The 21,934-nt window shown below is 40.8% G+C and overlaps 1 protein-coding gene across 2 annotated transcripts in view; it reads left to right on the top strand.

The window, feature by feature from the left end:
- LOC132379652 (G protein-coupled receptor kinase 5-like) overlaps nucleotides 1-21,934 on the top strand; it is a 295,141-nt gene that overhangs the window by 157,794 nt on the left and 115,413 nt on the right. Inside the window, exon 4 of one of the 2 annotated variants that reach the window (XM_059947827.1) lies at nucleotides 17,048-17,125. The exons of the other annotated variant lie outside the window; for it this stretch is intronic. Coding sequence (XP_059803810.1) covers nucleotides 17,048-17,125 — 78 coding nt within the window. The remainder of the gene's footprint in view (nucleotides 1-17,047; nucleotides 17,126-21,934) is intronic. 2 annotated transcript variants of the gene reach the window in all.

Raw genomic sequence — 21,934 nt, 5'->3', positions numbered from 1 at the left:
CAGAGATACTCAAACCACCCCATCTGGCACCAACAATCATCCCACAGTCAAGTCACTTAGATTATATTTCTTCCCCATTCTGATGTTTGGTCTGGACAACAAGTGAAGCTCTTGACCATGTCTGCAAGCTTTTATGCATTGAGTTGCTGCCACAGGATTGGCTAATTAAATATTTGCGTTTATGAGCAAGGTACAGGTGTACCTAATGAAGTGGCCCCTGATTGTACATTTATTTAGAAAGTGATGTCAATTGTTTTGCCTCCATCAAGATACCCTCACGATCTGCATAGGTTTGTTAGAGGATGTTCAGGTGCAGTTAACTTTATGGATTGTTTTGGGGAGTTAACAGCGAGGCTTTGTGGATCTTAGCAACACTTTTGACATGGCTTAAAGTAGCAGACACTGACATAGTGAAAGTAAATGTGTCAAGTTGGATCTAAAATTGGCTTGGTGGTAAGAAGAAGAGGGTAATAATTGATAAGTGTTTTTGTGTGAAAGCTGTCATCACTGATGTTCCAGAGGTTCTAGTTTTAGGTCTTTTGCTTCTTACAATACAGGTTAATGGCCAAATATAGGAAGTTTGAAGAAGTTTGCACACAATACAAAAATGAATACTTTGGTTGCCAAAGTGTTGACGAGACTTATATGACAATCTGGGCTAGTTGGCTGCAAAGCTGCAAATGGAAATGTGAGATAGAGTGTTCAGGGAGGTACAATGAAGCAGGGGGGTGGGGTGATATTGAGGAGTGTGGATGAAGAGAAGCCTTGTATGTCCATGAAGGCGCTAGGACTGATCAATAAGGTAGATAAAAATATATGTGGAATGCCTTCATTTATTGGTTAAGGCATAGAGTAGAAGAGCAGGGATGTAATACTGGAAAATATTTGGTTTTCTCCAGAACCTCTGCTTTCCCCCTACAGTCCAAAGATGGGCAGGGTAGGTTAAAAGTTCAAAGTAAGATTTATTATCAGAGTACATTCATGCCACCACATACAATCCTGAGATTCCTTTTCCTGTGGGCATACTTAGCAAATCTATAGAACGGGATCAATGAACAATAAACTGTACAAATGCAAATATAAATAAATAGCAATAAATAATGAGAGCATGAAATAACAAGATAAAAAGTCCTTAAACAGAGACCATCGGTTGTGGATCTACCAGAGATAGAATGAGTGTAATTATCTCCTTTTCTTCAAGAGCCTGATGGTTGAGAGGTAGCAACTGCTCTTGAACCTGGTAGTGTGAGTCCTGAGACTCCTGTATCTCCTACCTGACGGCAGTAGTGAGAAAAGAGCATGACCTGGGTGGTGAGGATCTCTGATGAAGGATGCTGCTTTTCTATGGCAACATTTCATGTAGATGTAGGTGTTTACCCATGATTTACTGGGCCAAATACACTACCTTTTGCAGGATTTTCCGCTCAAAGACATTGTTGTTCCCTTACCAGGTTGTAATGCAACCAATCAGCACATTTTCCACCGCACAGCCATAGAAGTTTGCTAATTTTTAGAAATTGTAGAAAAAGCTGACTTCCAAAACTGTTCCAGTATAGAACAAGACCAAAACATGTGTGTTAGTGTAGCTGTCTCCGTTTTACATCTAGCACAATAACTATCATCATTAGGAAAGATTTTAGACAATCTCTCCTTTGTCAAATAGTAACTATGTACAATTTTAAATTGAATCAATGAATGGCTAGCACAAATCGAGGAAGAGTTAACCAACTTCAAGATCTGCATCCAGTCCTCCATTATAAAAGTCAAATTAAGTTCCTTTTTCCAATCTTGTTTAATCTTAAAGAAAGGGCACTTATCCCATTGGGTTAATTTACAACCTAACAAATTAACTGTGCTCTTTGGAATAATACCTCAAAATATCCGTGGTGTTTCTTTGTCTGACCAACATGTTATTGCATTTGTTACATTGATAGGAGGGCCATTTTGTTGAAGTGGAAGGATACGTCGGCTCCCACTCTGTCACAATGGTTCTCTCAAGTGATGTTATGTCTTAGTTTGGAGAAAATCAGTTGAACCTTTGAACCTATGTTTGATTTTGAGAAAAGATGGTGTTCATTTGCTCGTTACTACCATTTGAATTAATTGATAGATTTTCTCCACGATCTAATTGTAAATTTTGGTATAATTTTTTTTGCTGGCAGTTTGACGTTTATCTTTAGAAGCTTTTTGTGTGACACACGGCTCCGGGGTTGAACACCGAATGGGTCCTTTTTTTCCTCACCTTTTTCTTGCTTTAGTCGGGTTTTTTCCCTTCTCTTTTTTGTGTCACCATATTCTTCAATCCTTGATGTTGTTTTTGTTTTCTCTTTTGAGACATTGTAAGTGTTACACACTTCAATGTACTCTTGTATTTTGGATAATAATAATAATAATAAAAAGATTTGAAAAGAAAGAAGTTTGCTAAGTTTCTGATGAACCTCTGCAGACTCCAGAGGAAGTAAAGGCATGGTCATGCTTTCTTTGCAATTTTATTTATATGATGACTGCAGGACAGGTCCTCGAAGATACTATCAGATAGTGGACCCCAGAGTTTAAAGTTACTGAGTCTCTCTGCCTCTGATCCTCTGATAATTACTGGCTCATGGACCTCTGGTTTCCCTCTCCTGAAGTTCCTTGGTGTGAGAGTTCCTTGAGTGAGAGGTTGTTGTTATTACACCACTCAGCCAATCTCCCTCCTGTTTGCTGATTCATCCCCCCCTTTGTTACAGCCCACAACAGCATCATCGACAAACTTGTACCTGTTGTTGGAGCTGTACTGAGCCACACTGTCCAGGGGGATGAAGTACACATCCTTGCAGCACTCCTGTGCTGATGGAGATTGTGGATGTTAATTGGTCATTTGTAAATTGTAAGCACCACACACAAAATGCTGGAGGAATTCAGCAGGTCAGGCAGCATCTATGGAAATGAATAGATAGTTGATGTCCTGAAACATTGACTGCTTATACATTTCCACAGATGCTGCCCGGCCTGCTGAGTTCCTCCAGCATTTTGTGCCTGTTGCTCTGGATTTCCAGCGTCTGCAGTCTTTCTCGTGTTGAATCGGGTTTGTTGGGTTTGCTGGGCAGTGCAGGTTGAAGGGCTTATTCTGCTCTGTAGCTCTAAATAAAAACAAAAATATCTATCACCCTTTCTGGTCCTTGCATTAAGAGGCAGATGTAACTATATTGGAGAGGGTACTATGGTGTTGCTAGGCTGGAATCACTTCAGGTGGGATTGATTTCTCTAGGACAGGGCAGACCGGGAGAGATAAGGATAAGATGAAGCACATTATGTGCGATCTGGATACTGCAAGGTAGAAGAAGCTAGAAGAGTAAACAAAAAGAGGTTGGAGATCTAAAGTAATTGGTAGAAGAATTTAATGTAGAAGAGGGGAAAAAATATTCCTTCCAGAGGCCAGAAACCCTCATCATATTTTTAAAAAAGAGTACATGATGGATGGTAACCTCCAGAGGCCACTGACTTTGCGTTGGCAGATGTGTTAAACTGGGTACATCTTTTTCAACCAGCCACTGACCAAATGACCTCCTACTGTGTCACACCGTTTACTGGGCTCTATGAATTTCCTGCAAGCCAAGGGGCATGTAAGGGTTAATGATCTTTGAATGAACTAACTCAAAATACGATGGCATGCCAAGTTTGAATGAGTCACATATGGAACCTTAATTTTGATGAAATAATTTGTTTAAAACTCTTGGGAGTATGCCATCAGTAGAGTTTAGCATTAGACCTACAAATCATGAATTAGACAAATGTATGAGTGTGTAACAGCCCCTAATTTGAAAACTGACATTAGCAACTGGTTTCCGATGCATATTTCAATCTGAAATTGAGGCAAGGCACCTCTCCTTCCCCTGTCTCTGTGCCTTTGTTGGTAAACAAATGTATATGCGATTCTTCCTCACACTACTTTCTCTGTCTTTCTCGCTCTCTCTCAGTCTCAGCCTTGCTGTCTCTCACTCTCTCTCACATACACACACACATTTTCACTATCAGTTGAATGATCATTCATTCATAGTATCATAGTTTGTATGTTTGTCCTGAAATGTCACGATGGATGTTAAGAATATTTACGAGTGTTTAATGGCATATACTCAAGGCAATAAATACACACAAGACCCATTCAGTTTCTAAAAGTTTTGAAAAATCCAAGATTATATTTGACCATATTTAAACGTGATAGTGTCTTTAAATATAGCTAAATGTCTGTGCAGATTGTCTGTGTGCACATTTTACATGGGCTTCTGTTAATGTCCTTCCAAGTGTTGGACCAGCATGGATTCCTTCCCTTTCCAGCATTCATCCAGCAAAATCAAAAGTCTATTCGCTTTGCAAAATTTGCAAGTTGACCTCACCATTTGCTGAACTGTGCATGGCAGTGGATCAAAGTTTATTGAATGGTCTGCATGTGCTGCAGTTTCAGGTCTCACATACTAGGACAGAAAAACAGGAGAACATAAGGAAGTAGTTGCAGAGAAGGCCACTTGGCCCCTCATCCCTCAAGCCTGCTCCACTGTTCAATATGATTTCCCCATAACTAATCATTTCTAAGTCATTTCTCCATAATGTCCAACTCCCTAACCTTACAAGAGAGTACCTACATCCACCTGGTAGTGCAAACAGAAGGGGAAAAATGGTTGTGAGATAGTGGATTCAATGTCCATTCCGAAATCTGATGGCAGAGGGGCGGAAGCTATTTCCCCTATTGCTGAATCGTTGAGCGTGTGCCTTCAGACTTCTGTACCTCCTCCCTGATGGGAGCAATGAGGAGGGGTCATGACCTGGGTGATGGGAGTCCTTAAATATACACGTTGCCTTTTTGAGGCATCTCCCCTTGAAGATGTCCTGGACGCTGAGGAGTATTATGGTATTGTTTGCACTGTTGTAACTGTATGTTAATTATAACTATATGTAACTATGTGGTTTTGTGTAGGTCTTGTAGCTTTAGTTTTTGGTTTGTTGGGTGGAAGAGTGGGTCTCCTGACTTGGTGTGTCTGGGTAGTCTTGTTTAGTCTGGTGGGTTTGGAGCTCCTTTCCGGGGAACGCGCTAAGATGGTAGTGTGATATTGATATGCAGCAGCCTCTCCGGACTCTGGATTTGGGGATTGCCAAATGTTATGTGGATTTTCTGGTGTAGTCTGTTTTGTCGTGTGCTTTTGTGATATCATTCTGGAGGAACATTGTCTCATTTTTAACTGCATTGCAGTTTCTAAATGGCATAAACCGAAGTTCAATTCAATTCAAAATTCAATGTTATTTGTAATAATAACTTTTATCAATAATATTTGCAGTTCATACATTCTGATAAAATAAAGTCTAGTTTAATTAGCCACTTTTAATGATTCTGAGGATATGACTTCCCCAACCATTTTTGGGCACATTGGAATTAGAAATCCAGTTTCAGCTAACTACTTTCTGTCACTTGAGCAATTCTGTGGAATTCTGGGCTAATCCTTAACTTAATGCAGACAGTGGCAATAAATTTGCATTCTACATTGTGGGTTGAGCCCTGGTGAACTCTCAGCAATCTGACCATCCTATGATAATCGTCTACTTACTTCTTTAGTTTGGAGATCGGAGTAACAGTTTATAATGTCAAAATAACTTCTAATTATCAAAGAAAATACTTCAGAGTCATGCAAAGATGTAGAACAAAAACAGGTCCTTTGGCCCATCAAATCTCACCAATCATCAACCATCTATTTTACACAAATCCCACGTGAACCCCACTTTTTTTTAATCTTCAAACACTCATCAACTCCCTGTGCCCCCCCCCACCAGATTCTGCCACTCAGCGACACACAAGGTGGTGATAAGCTACTCCCCTGCACATTTTCGGATGTGAGAAGAAACCAAAATATCCAAAGGAAATCTACACCTTCACAAGAAAAACCTGCAAAACCCACACAGATATTGCTCGAGGTTGGCATTGAACCCTAGTCTCTGGTGCTGAACTTTTTTCTAAACAAGAGGATAATGTTTGAGAGAAATTGTTCTTCTTGTGGTGATTTTTTTCATCCAAAGTCTGTACTTGGAATGGAATATCCATCTGCAAATGTGAAGAGATGGTCCTTTGAGGCTTTTTGTCCTTGGCAAGAGGACTGCATCACTGTCACATCCTCCTGGGCAAGTACAGATGGATAATAAACACTGGCCACTGGACAGATTTTTTTCTTTAAACTTCATTTAAAAAGAACTATTCAGAAGTTCAATAATTTTTTTTGCGAGATGAGGGAATACTTGGAAAAGTTAAAGCATATTGCTCACACATACTTGTGCTCATTGGCCACTGACAGGTGATAAACCACTGTCTTGGAAGCTGTTAGATATGGAGAAAGAAGATCTAGTACTTTCCTGGTGTGTACAATGCATAAACTCTTCTCGAGCATCCAGCTGGGTCCAGGTGTCGATTTTAGCTGACGTTGCAAGGTCAAACTCCACCATCTTCATCAGGGATGATGCCTAGGCATGCCTAGTCTGGTGGTATATACTGTATACTCAAATCCCGTTGTCCATTTCTCCTGAATGGTTAGTCCTCAACCAACCAGGTTTCCGCTGTTTTGCTTTGTTTCAAATCATATTCCAGTTCTTAACTTAGAGCGATACCTTTATCTTTGTTGAAATATTTATTCACTAGAGTCTAGCACAAATCCCTGTTTATGCTGGTCTAAGTGACTCGGGACTCAGGATGGCTGGTGTTTACAGGATTCCCTGAGTACGCAGAGCAGTGTGTATCGGCCAGATGGGGCACACAGTGGAAACCTGCATCAAGAAACTCAGGAACTGTATCTCCTTGGGTTACCGGGTGAAATCAGCGGTGGCGGGACATTGATACACATTGACCACAGGATTGACTTTGATAGCATAGAACTACTGTCCCGTGCCTATAGCTTTTGGGACCACCTGGTGAAGGAGATCATTGAAATAAAACTAGAGGATAAGAATTAAAACAAAGACAATGTACTCACACTAAGTAGGAAGTGGAACACAATTTTAAACAAGGTGGGACAAGCAGAAACCTGATTGGATGAGGACTATCCCATCAGGAGGGACAGACAATGAGAGTTTATATACCACCGGACTAGACATGCCTAGGCATCAATCTTGATGAAAATGATGGAGTTTGGCATTGAAATGTCAGTGAAAATCAACACTTGGACCCAGCTGGAAGCCCGAGAAGAGCTTAAGCATATCAGATATGAAGCTTTAGGATTTAACCTTAGGGAGGAATGTATTGCCAAGATGGTATGATTTGTGATTTGAAGGGGAGGGGGGGGGTGCTTATGAATGGTGGCATTTCCACCCATGCCTCCTAGATCCCAGAGATCAGGGATATGGCAGGTGAGGTTGAAGAAATTTTGTTAAGTCGTTGCAGTACCTCTTGCACAGGTACAGTGAAGGCTGAAAAGGCTTAGAGTAAAAGTTGGGACAGCTATCAAATGGGTGTTTTTGCTGGATTACATTTGTTTTCCTGAGGTTTGTTGATACTGCATTCATCTAGGAATGTGGGGAAGGAAAACATTACAGGATGTCCAGCCCCAGACCTCTCTCATGGCCACTGTTTTAATATGGCTTGCCTGGTTAGTCATAAAACTGTTGGCTGTATTGAACAGAGAGTTAGATGTCCTCTTGTTGCAGATGTCCACTGTACGGCAGTTTTGCTGACTGAATGATTCTTGTTGTTCTGCAACCCCAGTCTGAATGTTCTACTTGTGGGCATGAACTATCACACTGTTTAATGAGCTGTGAGTAGAAGACGCCAAAACTGAAAGCTTATACTTGCCAGGAAAGGCTCAAGCTGTGAGTGCTTTCTGTAGGAAAGAGAGTTGGCAGTGACCCAGTAGATAGCATTACAGTTATGACGACATTTGATAAAGTAGATGTACAAAAAAGCATTTCCTCTTGAGGATGGGTGATGGATCAGGGTTGGAGAGAGACAGAAACCCCAGCTTATGATTATGAGAAAGTCATAAATCTTGCATGAAATACAAAGGATGCACTGATGGCTACACAATAGGTGGAGGGGGTTGAATAAAATGGATATGTCTAATGGCACTTGCATAGCATAAATTCTAGGAACTCTCTCATTCCATCAGCAGTGAGTATGTTTCTGTTGGAATGCAAGGTATGTGCTCTGAAAAGTGTTTTGCCCTAACGCCACCACCATCTAGATTGATGCATTTTATCTAAGATGAAATACGGATAAAATAATGCAATACAGCTACCAGCATGGTTTAATTAGGATGTGGCCTCAACTAATATGGACAAATGAGTCAGTCTGAAAATATTACAAATGTTGAAAATTCTTATTCAAATATTACAAGTGATGTTTTGTGCTCCATATTTCTAACTTCATTTCTGCCTTCAGAGGCTAATTGATCTTGATCTGTTTAGCGAAAAGAAACTGCTTGGACCTGAAGGTCACTGTCTCTTGAGCACACGTTTCCTGTTGCCTAATGAACAGAAGTATGTTTGCTGGAGACATATTTAGTGTGTTTACTTCTTCCTTTGGGTCCTAGAGCTCCTGTTTATGAAATAAAACAGCCTCGTCTTCAAAAATGCAAGTTTTTAATGTAAATAAAAAATTATATAATGTGGAAAATAATGTCTGAAGTTTCTTTGTTTATCTTGGAGGAAGTCTTATATATAAATAAATCTAAATTGTTAGTTCCCATTCTGTAATCCTGTATCAACTGCTTCTGGCTGTTTCCATGATCTTGTTTATTTATTTGGAGATACAGCGCGGAATAGGCCCTTCGAGCTGCATCGCCAGCAATCCCCGATTTAACTCTAGACCAATCACAGAACAATTTACAATGGCTAATTAACCTACTAACTGGTACATCTTTGGACTGTGGGAGGACACCAGAGCACCCGGAGGAAAATTTTATAGATGTGTGGTGAAGTGTACGTTGACTGGTTGCATCACATCCTGCTATGGAAATACCAATGCCCTTGAACAAAAAATCCTACAAGAAGTAGTAGATACGTCCCAGTCCATCACGGGTCCTAGAGCTCCTCCCTGCCACTGAGCATGTCTATATGAAATAGTGTTGCAGGAAAGCAGCATCCACCATCAGAGATCCCCCACCACACAGGACACGTTCTCTACTCATTGGTGACTCAGGAAGAAGGTACAGGAGTCTCAGGATCCACATCACCATGTTCAGGAACTGTTATTACCCCTCAACCATCAGGCTGTTGAACCAGTGGAAATAACTTCACTCACCCCATCACTGAATTGTTCTCACAACCTATGAACTCATTTTCAAGGACTCTTAATCTCATGTTCTCAATATTTATTATTTATTATTATTATTATTATTTTCTTTTGTATTTGCGCAGTTTGTTGTCTTTTGCACATTGGTTGTTTGTCCTTCCTGTTGGATACAATCTTTCATTGATTCTATTGTGTTTCTTGAATTTACTGTGTATGCCTGCAAGACAATGAATCTCTAAGTTGTATATAGCAACACATATGTACACAAAATAAATGTAATTTGAACTTTTGAACTTTAAACACATTCCACGGGGAGGACGTGCAAACTCCTTACAGAGGACACCAGGATTGAACTCTGAACTCCGACGCCCCGAGCTGTAATGATATCACGTTAACCGCTTTGTTACAATGATGCAATGGATCTTCTGGCCTTGAGTGGGCAATAACTGTGAAATATAACAAGCTTGAGGGGCCGAATGGCCCACTACTGTTCCTGTGTTTTCCTGCTTTCTTCTGGCGCACCTCGGAAGAACAATGACAACGGTTGTCTTGAATAGTTAAGGATCCTATTGCAGATGAATTCTTCGTATGGAAAAAGGACTGTTACTTAACCTGTAATTTGCCAGCATAGTTAACTGGAGCAGGAAGGTTGAAGTGGAATTTGAAAATGGGAATATCACTGATGCCACAATAGTGTGAAAGCTCCCAGGTTATGATAGGGTTCAATTCCTGAGTAGTTCCTCAGGCAGAGGTGGGAAAAGTAGCTGAGAGCCAGCCTCACTGACTCAGTGAGAGAGCAAATGTATCTCAATTTGGCTTGACCCAGCCTGCAATTGTTGTGGCTTGGACTGGTGAAGGCACAATGGGAGAGAAAGCGTAATAAAGTGCCTTGTCCCCACCCAGCAGAAAATCTGTGCAGCTCCACATTAACATTAACCTAATCACAGGACAGTTTACAATGACCAATTAACCTATGAACCGGTATGTCTTTGGACTGTGGGAGGGAACCCAGAGATGACCCATGCATTCCATAGGAAGGATGCACAGAACACCAAACTCCAATGCCTCGAGCTGTAATAGTGTCACGCTAGGCACTACAGCCTGTTCAAATACTAACCACGTAAGAGTGGAAAAAATAATGTAGATGGCAGTGTCATCGCTGTCCTTACAGGACTATGGATTAATTTCTCACTATGAAAACACAGCATGCAAAGTTGAGGATGATGAAATTGACTGTAAATGCAGAAAGTAAGCTGAGAACAGAATGGTAGTGGAAGCCATCATGTTGATTGAATACAACATCTCCGGATAATGTGGGAATAACATCTCACACATGTGTCAAAGACCTGAGGATAGAGGGGTGTCCTTTTAGAACAGAGATGAGGAGGAATTTCTTTTAGCTAGAGTGGCAAATCTGTAGAATTCTTTGCCACAGGCAGTTGTGGAGGCCAATTCCTTATATATCTTTAAGGAAGAGGTTGGTAGATTCGTGATTGGTCAGGGCATGAAGGGATACTGAGAGAAGGCGAGAGATTGGGGCTGAGAGGGCAATCGGATCAGCCAGACTGAAATGGTGGAGCAGACTCGATTGGCCAAATGGCCTAATTCCGCTCCTATATCGAACGGTTGTATGTAATGTATTGCAGCAGGTTTTTTTATCACCTGCTTCCTTGTAAATTGGATTTGAATACTGAGTTGCTCGTCAATATTACACTTAAAGTCTCCTTTTGAGGGTTTTTTCATAAATGATTCCTTTTACTTGCAGGGTAGGGATATCTGTCACTACATTGTGAAAGTCCCAAGGACAATGGTGCAGATCATTGGAAATTTTTAGATTTGACCTTCCTGCATATCGTATTCCTATCTTGTCAATCTCATTAATTTAATAAGTAACTTCTAATAAGTTGTTTTACAGATTAGAAATTTACAAAAATAAAATAAGATTGCCTTTTCTCCGCTACTTTATCAACAAGATCTTTGTTATCTTTCCAGTCTTGGCAGTCTTCACAGTATTATTGAGTGATAGCTCCCGCATTGTAAGAAAGATCCCTTCTGAGAAATGGTGATACAGCAAATTGAAATATAAACATCTGAATGTAAAGAATTTTTATTCATAGGGGAAGTGGCACAATGACAAGTCCAGAATTATATGCCCATCCCTAATTCTCCCTGAGAATGTGGTTGTGAGCTATCAAATTGAATCCCTGCAGTCTTTGTAATAATTTTCTCTGTTACTAAGGAGGGTTCTCTGGGGTTTTGAGCTAACAACGATGGTATGGCAGTATATTCCAAAGCCCAGATGGCATCGAAAATGATAACAGTCTTATTTATTTTGTGAAAAATTTGTAGTGGGTGCATCAAGTAAATGTAAGGTTTGCCCTATATATTAATCTTAGACCAGTATAGAGTTTTCAATGTTCTTGAATGAATGCAAAGTTTGGTGAGTGGCTGTTACCTGTAACCATCAGATCTGCAATAAAGATCAAAGTTCAGATGGGGCTGCAGGTGTAAAGCCAAATATGGGGCTCTTGGTGGAGATATAAGGATGAAAGTTTAAGGCCACTCTCGGTCCACAACAGAGACCCATATCAGAATAAGGTTTATCATCACTCACATAAGTCATGACATTTGCATTTTCTTTATGGCAGCCGTACATAAAATTACAACAGTTCTGTGCAGAAGTCTTGGGCATCCTGGCTATATATACATGCCTAAGACTTTTGCAAAGTATTATATTTGAAAGTAAAATGGTGGCTATGGAGATAATAGGTCCCCATAAAGATCAGCATTGCCTTCTGTGTGCAGAACCAAAGGAAATGAATGAGATTTTTAATGAATATTTCTCTTCAGCTTTTCCTGTGGAGAATGCAATGGATACTGAGGAAATGCGGGAAATAAGTGGTGTTGTCTTGGGCCACATACAGATGAGCAGAGAGGAGGTATTGGAGGCTTTAAAGTGCATTAAAGTGGATAAGTTCCCAGGGCCTGACCTGGTGCATTACTTTGACCTTGTGGGAAGTTACAGAAAATATTACAGGGATCTTTGAGGAAATTTTTTGCTTCATCTCTGGCCACCAGTGAAGTTTTGAAGGACTGGTAAGTGGTTAATGTGGAATAACTGGTTAAAAAGGATAGCAAAAACAAGCCAGGAAATTACAGGCTGGTGAGTCTGACACTGGTGGTGGAGGAGAATCTGACAGACAAGATTTACCAACATTTGGAGAGACAGAGCCTGATTTGGGACAGCCAGCACAGCTTTGTGCTTTTTGGATTTCTGTGGGACAAGTCCCTTTGAGCTCTTCAAAAAGATAACCAAGAGGGTAGGGAAGCGGATGTTGTCAATATGGACCTCAACAAGGCCTTTGACAAGGTCCATCATGGCAGGCTAATCTGGAAGGTGAGATCGCACAGGATTCAGAGGCTAGCTGACTGGATTCAGTGGTTGGAAGCAGAGAGTGAATATCATTGGCTGTTTCTTAGACCTGAGGCCTATGTCTAGTGGTGTGCCATATAGGTTGGTGCTGGGACCTTTGTTTTTGAAATTTATATAAATAATTTGGATGTAAATGTACAGTACTGTGCAAAAGTCTATTACACATATAAAAAACCTGTAAAGTGATGTTTTTAAAAATAATGAAATTAGAAGTTTTCAAATATCAAAAAATTGACTTTGAGGAGCAGTAAACAATAAAAAACTAAAGCAAATCAATCCTTGGTTTGGCCAGCATTTGCCTTTAAAATGGCAGTAATCCTTTTAGGCACACTGTCATTCAGTATTATCAGAAAATTGACTGGTAAGTTGTTGCAAACACTTGGAGACTTTGCCATGATTCCTCTACAGATTTCGGCTGTCTTGCTTGCTTCTGTCTCTCCAGGTAATCCCAGACAGTCTTAATGATATTGAAGTCAGGGCTATGTGGAAGACATAACATCTGAAATTACATAAAAAATCTAGGGTGCCTATGCTTTTGCATAGTACAGTACAAGCACATGGGTAGTAAGTTTGTGTACGATACTAAAATAGTTTGTGGTGTACATAGCATCGAAGATTATGGAAAACTGCAAGGGTATCTTAATCAGTTCGGTATGTGGGCTGAGGATTGACAAGTAGGTTTCAATCCAGTTCAGATGAATGTGAGGTATTGCACTATAGGAGTTGAACCATGATGAAAGGTAGGGTCGCTGGGGAGTGTGATGGAGCAGAGGTACCCAGGATCACAAGTACGTTCTTCACTGAAAGCAGCGTCAAGGGTAGACTGGGTGCTGAAGAAGAAGTTCAGCATATTGGCCCTCATCAGTCCGGGAACTGAATATAGGAGTTGTGAAACTATGTTGCAGTTATATAAAACATTAGTGAGGTCAGACTTGGAATATTGCACAGTTTTTGTTGCCCAGTGAAAGGAAAGATATGAGTGCGGAAGAGATTTATCAGGATGTTGCCTGGACTTTGGGACCTGATTTACCAGGGAAGAGGTTTCAAAGACTAGGACTTTTATTCCCTGGATCGTAGGAGTCTGAGGAGGTGACCTGTTAGAGGTAAACAAGGTGATGAATTGTGTAGGAAGGGTGATAGTACATAGTCTTTTTCCCCAGGGAGGAGGTGCTAGAGGGCATAAGTTTAAGATCAGATGTGAGAGACATAGAGGTGGTTTCTTCACACAAAGTGAGCTGCCAAAAATAGTGGTTGAGGCGGGCACATGAACAACATTTAAAAATTATCTGGAAGTGTATTGTACATCAATAGGAGAAGTTTAGAGGGCTAAAGGCCAAATCCAGACAGATGAGATCAGCTCTCTGGACAACACAGATGGACCAGTGCCAAAGGCACTGTTTCTATGCTCTGTGACCAGGGTGGCAAAGTGGAGATACACCTCTCCTAAAGGAGCTGTAATTTGCTCCTTCCCTTTGCTAATCTGCAGGTCACCCTTGGACAAGGTGTAACACCTGCTTAGCCCCCCAATCATGGTCATGTGAAGCCAACAGGAGCAGGTGGTGGATGGTCATATCACAAGTCCTGGTTCTGAGACCACTCACTCCAGGAAGACCATCTCTGACTTGTACTGTTAATGTCTGGGGTCACCCATCTTGTAAAGACACTGCCCAGAAGAAGACAATGGCAAACCCCTTCTGTAGAAAATTTGTCAAGAACAATCACAGTCATGGATAGGCCATGATCACCCATGGCACACAATGAATGAGTGAATTATATGACATAGTTGTTGATACTGATCGAAGTTAAAAGAGGAGAAATATGAGGAAAAACAATAGATGACTTCTCGTGTCCTCTGTGGATCAACGTATAAGTCTACACAAAAGAATTGCTTCACCATATATGGAGAGAATAAAATTAAGTCTAAAATTGTGGAAATAGAATATTCTAATAGATGCTAATATTGATGTGTGTTGAGTTGGAACTGATCTATAATCACCTACACTGCACTACTGAGATTTTAATTTATAAAGAACAGCCTTTAAGTTTAGTAAGTCATCTGCAAGTTCAATGATATGGAATGCAGTACTATTACAGACAGACAGACATACTTTATTGATCCTGAGGGAAACTGGGTTTCGTTACAGCCGCACCAACCAAGAATAGTGAAGAAATATAGCAATATAAAACCATAAATAATTAAATAATAGTAAGTTAATCATACCAAGTGGAAATAAGTCCAGGACCAACCTATTGGCACAGGGTGTCTGACACTCCGAGGGAGGAGTTGTAAAGTTTGATGGCCACAGGTAGGAATGACTTCCTATGATGCTCAGTGTTACATCTCGGTGGAATGAGTCTCCGGCTGAATGTACTCCTGTGCCTAACCAGTACATTATGGAGTGGATGGGAGTCATTGTCCAAGATGGCATGCAACTTGGACAGCATCCTCTTTTCAGACACCACCGTCAGAGAGTCCAGTTCCACCCCACAACATCACTGGCCTTACGAATGAGTTTGTTCATTCTGTTGGTGTCTGCTACCCTCAGCCTGCTGCCCCAGCACACAACAGCAAACATGATAGCACTGGCCACCACAGCCTTGTAGAACATCCTCAGCGTTGTCCAGCAGATGTTAAAGGACCTCAGTCTCCTCAGGAAATAGAGACAGTTCTGACCTTTCTTGTAGACAGCCTCAGTTCTTTAACCAGTCCAGTTTATTGTCAATTCTTATCCCCAGGTATTTGTAATCCTCCACCATGTCCACACTGACCCCTTGGATGGAAACAGGGATCACTGGTGCCTTAGTCCTCCTCAGGTCCACCACCAGCTCCTTAGTCTTTTTCACATTAAGCTGCAGATGATTCTGTTCACACCATGTGACAAAGTTTCCCACCGTAGCCCTGTACTCAGCCTCATCTCCCTTGCTGATGCATCCAACTATGGCAGAGTCATCAGAAAACTTCTGAAGATGGCAAGACTCTATGTTGTAGTTGAAGTCCGAGGTGTAGATGGTGAAGAGAAGGGGAGTCAGGACGGTCCCCTGTGAAGACCTAGTGCTGCTGACCACTCTGTCTGACACACAGTGTTGCAAGCGCACGTACTGTGGTCTGCCAGTCAGGTAATCAATAATCCATGACACTAGGGAAGCATCCACCTGCATCACTGTCAGCTTCTCACCCAGCAGAGCCGGTGGATGGTGTTGAATTGCACTGGAGAAGTCAAAAAACATGACCCCCACAGTGCTCACCGGCTTGTCCAATAGGATTATTATGGTAATTCCTCAAAGATTAATGCACTTTGGTAAAACTAGAAGATATGGTATGTGCTGTCCATTGGTTCTTGATGGTAATAAACAAATTGTACGTCTGTCTGCTTCATCCTGTAGGCCAGGGATTCTGAACCGTTTTTAAGCCATGGACTAGTACCATTAAGCAAGGGGTCCATGGATCTCAGGTTGGGGAACCCCAAATGTAAGCAAATAGCCTATGGAATGAATGGTGTGTAGAAACCATGCTGTCAGTTAGAGATCAGTAGAGTGCATGGGTAGATGTATGAAGTTTTAATGAAGGGGAAATGCACCACAACTGTACTCAGAGGGCCTGGAGGTTAGATTTAGTGCTGATAGTAATGATTTATGGGTAGCAAAAGTGTTGTCATGGTGAAGCTTGTGATGTTCTCTTTCCTTTTTACAGGAAACATTTTTATATCCAGTTACTCCTTTATTCAGTTCTATGCTCGCAGCTTGGGTTGAATAACCTCCCACCTGATCCATTATTCACATTGTAGCGGTGTGCTACACGCAGCACTAAAATTACGACACGGAGTCGGTAACTGCAGTCGAAGGAAAAAACTTTATTCGAAAACTTCAGCCTCACTTTTAAGCCTCCCTCAACCGGCCCCCCATGGCGCAGAGGCTCCAAAGCTCTGTGCTCGCAAACCCCCGTAGGCTATCTAATTGTGAGTCGGTTCGGATGCGCCAGGAAATGGGTCGCCACAACATCTCAATATTTTGGATCCTGTCACTCTGTCTCTAAATAAACAGAAGTTCAGTTGCATGACCCTTATCTTGTTACAAATAGTCAAAGTACTGAACTTTGATGCTCTTCAGAACAGAGAATATGACTTTAATTGTACCACTCCATGATCTATTCAGAACTGCATCTCCTTTAGGAAGATCACAGTAATTTCTAATCTAATGAAATATTAACTTGTATGTAATACTGTAGCTCTTTTAAAAAGTTACAAAAGTGAAAGGCCAGGGAATAATCAATGGTCTACATTCCAAAATGTATTTTTTGGCAATGGGGCAGTTTGCATTCATTGTGAAATGGTGACATTCTGCTAGTTATTCCTTTCGTTCTTCTTTGTTCACAGGCAGAGTACGAAGTAATGCCAGATGAAAAACGTGAAGAGAAAGGGCAAGAAATGATCAGTAAATACCTCACCCCAGAGGTAAGACCTTAGGTCTCATTGCTAGTTCTGTAATGAAACTTTAAGACACTTGGATAAGGCAAAGATGAGCTCTTAGAAAATAGTGTGTCCAAATCCAAGACCTTTCTTCTCCCAATAATCTGAGGCTGGGGTGAATCATCATAAATGGAGAATAAACATAGGCAATCTCAAATTTAGGGTCACCCTCACTCTCAGAATCTTCAGGAACTTCTCGATTTCTTCCCATGACATGTGCCCCATACAACATTGCTGCTTGCTGTTTCTCTGGCCAACTGTAGAACTGTCTATATATGATAAATCATTTGCACTCCCTCGTGGAAGGTGAATTTAGTTGCAGTAAAGGGTTTCCCAAAACCATAGAGGGGACTTTGAGGCGCCGTTCGTCAGGGTCAACCATGGATACTGCATCCTAGCTGCCCAGATACACACCTCGGCAGTACCTATGGAGAGCAAGCTGTTGCCCATGTCGCAAGATCCCCCTCTCCATGCTTCTAATGAGCCCAAAGGATGGTAGAGACCGATACAGTTGGGCACCAGCAGCATTACAGGAGTTGCATTTGAACTCAATGTAGGACTCCATTGAGTGGAGTTCTCCTTAGGGACTCCAGCTCTGGATTTTCCCTCGGGGTTTACTCCCAAAGCCTTCCCCATGGTTGGGTATAGCTGTTAAGCAGTGGAGGTTTGAGGTCAGAATTTTCCTTCTCCTAGATGAACTGCTAAACACGGCTGACAAGCCCCATCTACCCGCAGCGACTAGTTTTAAGATGCCAGTAACCCACCTTTGCAGCTTCTCCTGTCAATAGAAACGGTTACGCAGTAGATAAGTCCCACATAAAAGCAATGAGTTGGGCTTGGTTGTCAGAGGCTATTTGAGCCTCTGTTAAAATTAATTTTAATTAATTAATTAAAAGTATACAAAGGTTCTGGGGGGCTATTGTTGTTACATACACCCACCCCTTTGCCGAAGTCCTGTTTTCAGTGCTCTTCAGAATCCTGGGCAGATTCCACTGCACATCCCACTTTCTATCCCAGGAGGACTCAGCTAGCACCCTGCTTTATTCATTCCTTGGTGACTCTACCCTGTAGTTGAAAGGGAGCTGATTATATTATATTGGATGGTTTACCCTGAAGTCACAGGCACGAGGAAAAATGCTCCCAATGGGCGGGGGTGAAGTTGGAGCCCTCATGCTCTCTATTTCAGAAACAATGCTGCATTACACAAAGGTGTCTGTTAGTGCTGCATTAAAAATGGCACCAAGAGAACTTGCAATATATTTCTTTCAGCCTTCTTTAAAAGGGCACAAGGGCGTTTGCTAAATGCCATTTAAATATTGGAAGACAGCTCAGACAAATTCCTTGGCTCTCTGGTATCTGTACCCAGAGAATCTGGAACAAACTTGAATATTCTCAACAAAAGTACTTGCACATTACAAGAAAAAGAAAGTAGTCCTAAAAACAGCTTCTGAAAAAACAAATCTCTGGATTTGAGTGTTATGCAAATCATCACTACTGTATATTTATTTAAGGAACCAGGAAAAGATACTTACATGTGATCTGAAAGAAAATAACAAACTGCGACTATAGAAATTCTAAACAGAATCTGGTTTTGTGCTTATTAAAAGGAATTCTAGGAGGTATAATAAATCATTACTTCTAATGTAATGTGTATTTTACTAGAGAAGAATTCTACTTCAAATTTGACAGCAGCATTATATTTCAGTCCAAACATTTTCTGTTCAATTGGTCCACCATCTAACTAATTCACCTTCTCGCTCCTGCTCTTGTCAGCATAAAATGTTGTGAGACTCTCTCCAGTATATGCAGAATACTTTACACGTAGTTTCTCCTGTACTATTTTATATTCACATTGCTATGAATGTTTACAGAAAAACTCTTCTTTCTCACTTTAAAAATTTTGTCCATCTTATCTGTACATGCTCTCTCCCCTCCCCTTCTTGTCCCTCCCATTTCCTCCTCTCCCTTCCTCCAACCTCCCCTCCCATCTCTCCTCCCTCCCCTCCCCTCTTCTCCATTCCTCTCCCCTCCTCTTCTCTTCCCTCCCCTTCTCTTCACTCCCCTCCCTTCCTCTCTCCCTTCCCTTTCTCTCTCCTCATTCTCTTCCCTCATCTTCTTCATCCTTTATAGAAATATAGAAACACAGAAAACCTACAGCAGAAGACAAGCTCGGTCCACAATGCTGTGCCGAACATGTTCTTACTTTAGAAATGACCTCGGGTTACCCATAGCCTTCTATTTTTCTAAGCTCCATATACCTCTTAAAAGACCCTATCATGTTTGCCTCCACCACCGTCGCTAGCACCCCATTCCACGCGCTCACCACTTTCTGCGTAAAAACTTATCCCTGACATCTCCTCTGTTCCTACTTCCAAGCACCTTAAAACTGTGCCCTCTCATGTTAGACATTTTAGCCCTGGGAAAAAGCCTCTGACTATCCACACGATCAATGCCTCTCATAATCTTATACACCTCTATCAGGTCACCTCTCATCCTCCTTCGCTCCAAGGAGAAAAGGCTGAGTTCACTCAACCTAGTCTCATAAGGCATGCTCCCCAATCCAGACAACATCCTTGTAAATCTATGCACACTTTCTATAGTTTCCACATCCTTCCTGTAGTGAGGTGACCAGAACTGAGCACAGTACTCCAAGAGGGATCTGACCAGGGTCCTATATAGCTTTATCTTACATTCTCCCTCAAATTGGCGCATAGTTTCCTTGATGTTGATGTTTTTGCCATCTATCACTCTGTTGTTGGGGTACATTCGAAATTAACTGAGGCTGCATCTGTGGGAGCTCCTCCAGTACATGGCTAACAGTATTTAAAGAAGATAATTAGGGTTGGGCAGGAATTAGCTTTCCTGCAACACCACATCCTTTAGATGTGAGTTCATCATCTACAAGGCCCACTTGGCAACTTGTCATCTGTCTGTTCTGCTAAACATTTTTCTTTATCTCTTTTTAATTCAAAGGAAGTATTTGGACAATAAATAACACATCTAACTCAACCAAAGAGTTGATTTAACTTTCATATAAAAGTTTTATGCTCTGCTTTTGATAATTAGTACAATTGATTTTCAAGGTAATTTATTTGACATCTGGATCTATTAATAGATTTTATAATATCATGGTATTCTTAAAAATACACTTTTTAGAGAGGGTTTGTATTATTTAAAATAAATCGGATGAAGTATGATTGCAATATATTACATGTATTCGGCCTAATCATTGCATGATCTTCCTTTTTTAAACTTCTCTTTATAAATGTTTTGGTGTGGCTTTGCCTTTCATAGATGAGTTTAAATCAATTAACCTACCACCCCCTTTTGGTGCAGAGCATGTGGCAAATGTGCTGCTGTATCATTACATTATAGCAGGGACTGCACTTCAAAGTAATTGATGCTTTGACAAACATGATAACTATCTTATAAAGATGAATTCTTGGGTTTTTGCTTCTATATTTACCATATTTCTAATCAAGGAAGTGGATTCACAAAATACAGTGGTTTGCTTTATGTGATTTTAAGATATTCCCATCTAAAAGTCAAATTGGTGGTAATAGAATTCATTCTTCAAGAAGAGAACCCTCTCTAAGATAGGAAAGTGAACGCTCTCCAAGATTCATTCTTCAGGAACTGAACCCTTTCTAAAATAATTGCCATTCATTTACCTTGTAGTTCTCAATTTTCAATGTGCAAATAAGGCTCGAATCTTTAAAAATCAACATGAAATAAGTCCCAAAATCTGGTTTAATAAGTTTATTTTTTAAAATTCTTTTGCACAGATGAAGATCTCATGCTTTCAATTTATTTTATATATCACCTTTGTATTTTGGTTTAAGAATTAAACTTTGAAAATTCAAATATTGAGTATGCATTGCTGACTAATTGTGTTTGTCTGTAGACATATGATAAGGCTTAGACTTAACATCTTGATATTACATCTTCTACTTGCTGACAATCAACACTGGCACACATCAAGGATGCACGCTTAACCCACTGCTCTACCTTCTCTACACCTGCAACTGTGTGGCTAGGCACATCTCAAACATCATCTATAAATTTTCCAACACTACTATTGTTGGCAGAATTCCAGATGGCGATGAGGAAGCATAGAGGAGTGAGGTAGATCAGCTGGATGCATGGTGTCACAACAACAACCTTGCACTAAACATCAGTAAAGTCAAGGAATTGATTGTAGACTTCAGGAAGCGGAAATTGAGGGAACACACGCAAATCCTCAATGAGGGGTTCAATGGGGTGAGCCATCTTGAGTTCCTGGGTGTCAACATCTCTGAAGATTTATCCTGTGCCCAACATGTTGATGCACTTACAAAGAAAGCATGACTGCAGCTATATTTCATCACCATAGACACTCACAAATCTTTACAGAGGTACTGTGGAGAGCACTCTACAACCATATACCTGGTTGCATCACCGTCTGGTATGGAGGGGCCACTGCACAGGGGAAATTCAAAGTTCAAAGTAAAATTTATTACCAGAGTACATACACATCACCACATACAACCCTGAGATTCTTTTTCTTGCAGGTATTCTTAGCAACTCTATAGAACTGTAAATGTAAACAGGATCAATGTACAAAAAACTGTGCAAATGCAAATATAAATAAGTAGTAATAAATAACAAGAATGAAATAACAAGATGAAGAGTCCTTAAAGTGAGAACATCAGTTGTGGAATCACCAGAAATAGAATGAGCATAGTAATCTTCTTTTGCTCAAGAGCCTGATGGTTGAGGGGTAGTAACTGTTCCAGAATCTTTTGGTGCGAGTCC

This window comes from Hypanus sabinus, chromosome 22 (genome assembly GCF_030144855.1).
Source record: "Hypanus sabinus isolate sHypSab1 chromosome 22, sHypSab1.hap1, whole genome shotgun sequence".
NCBI lineage: Eukaryota > Metazoa > Chordata > Chondrichthyes > Myliobatiformes > Dasyatidae > Hypanus > Hypanus sabinus.
Note: the sequence above shows the minus strand (reverse complement) of the source record. Positions and strands in the feature narration are given on the sequence as shown.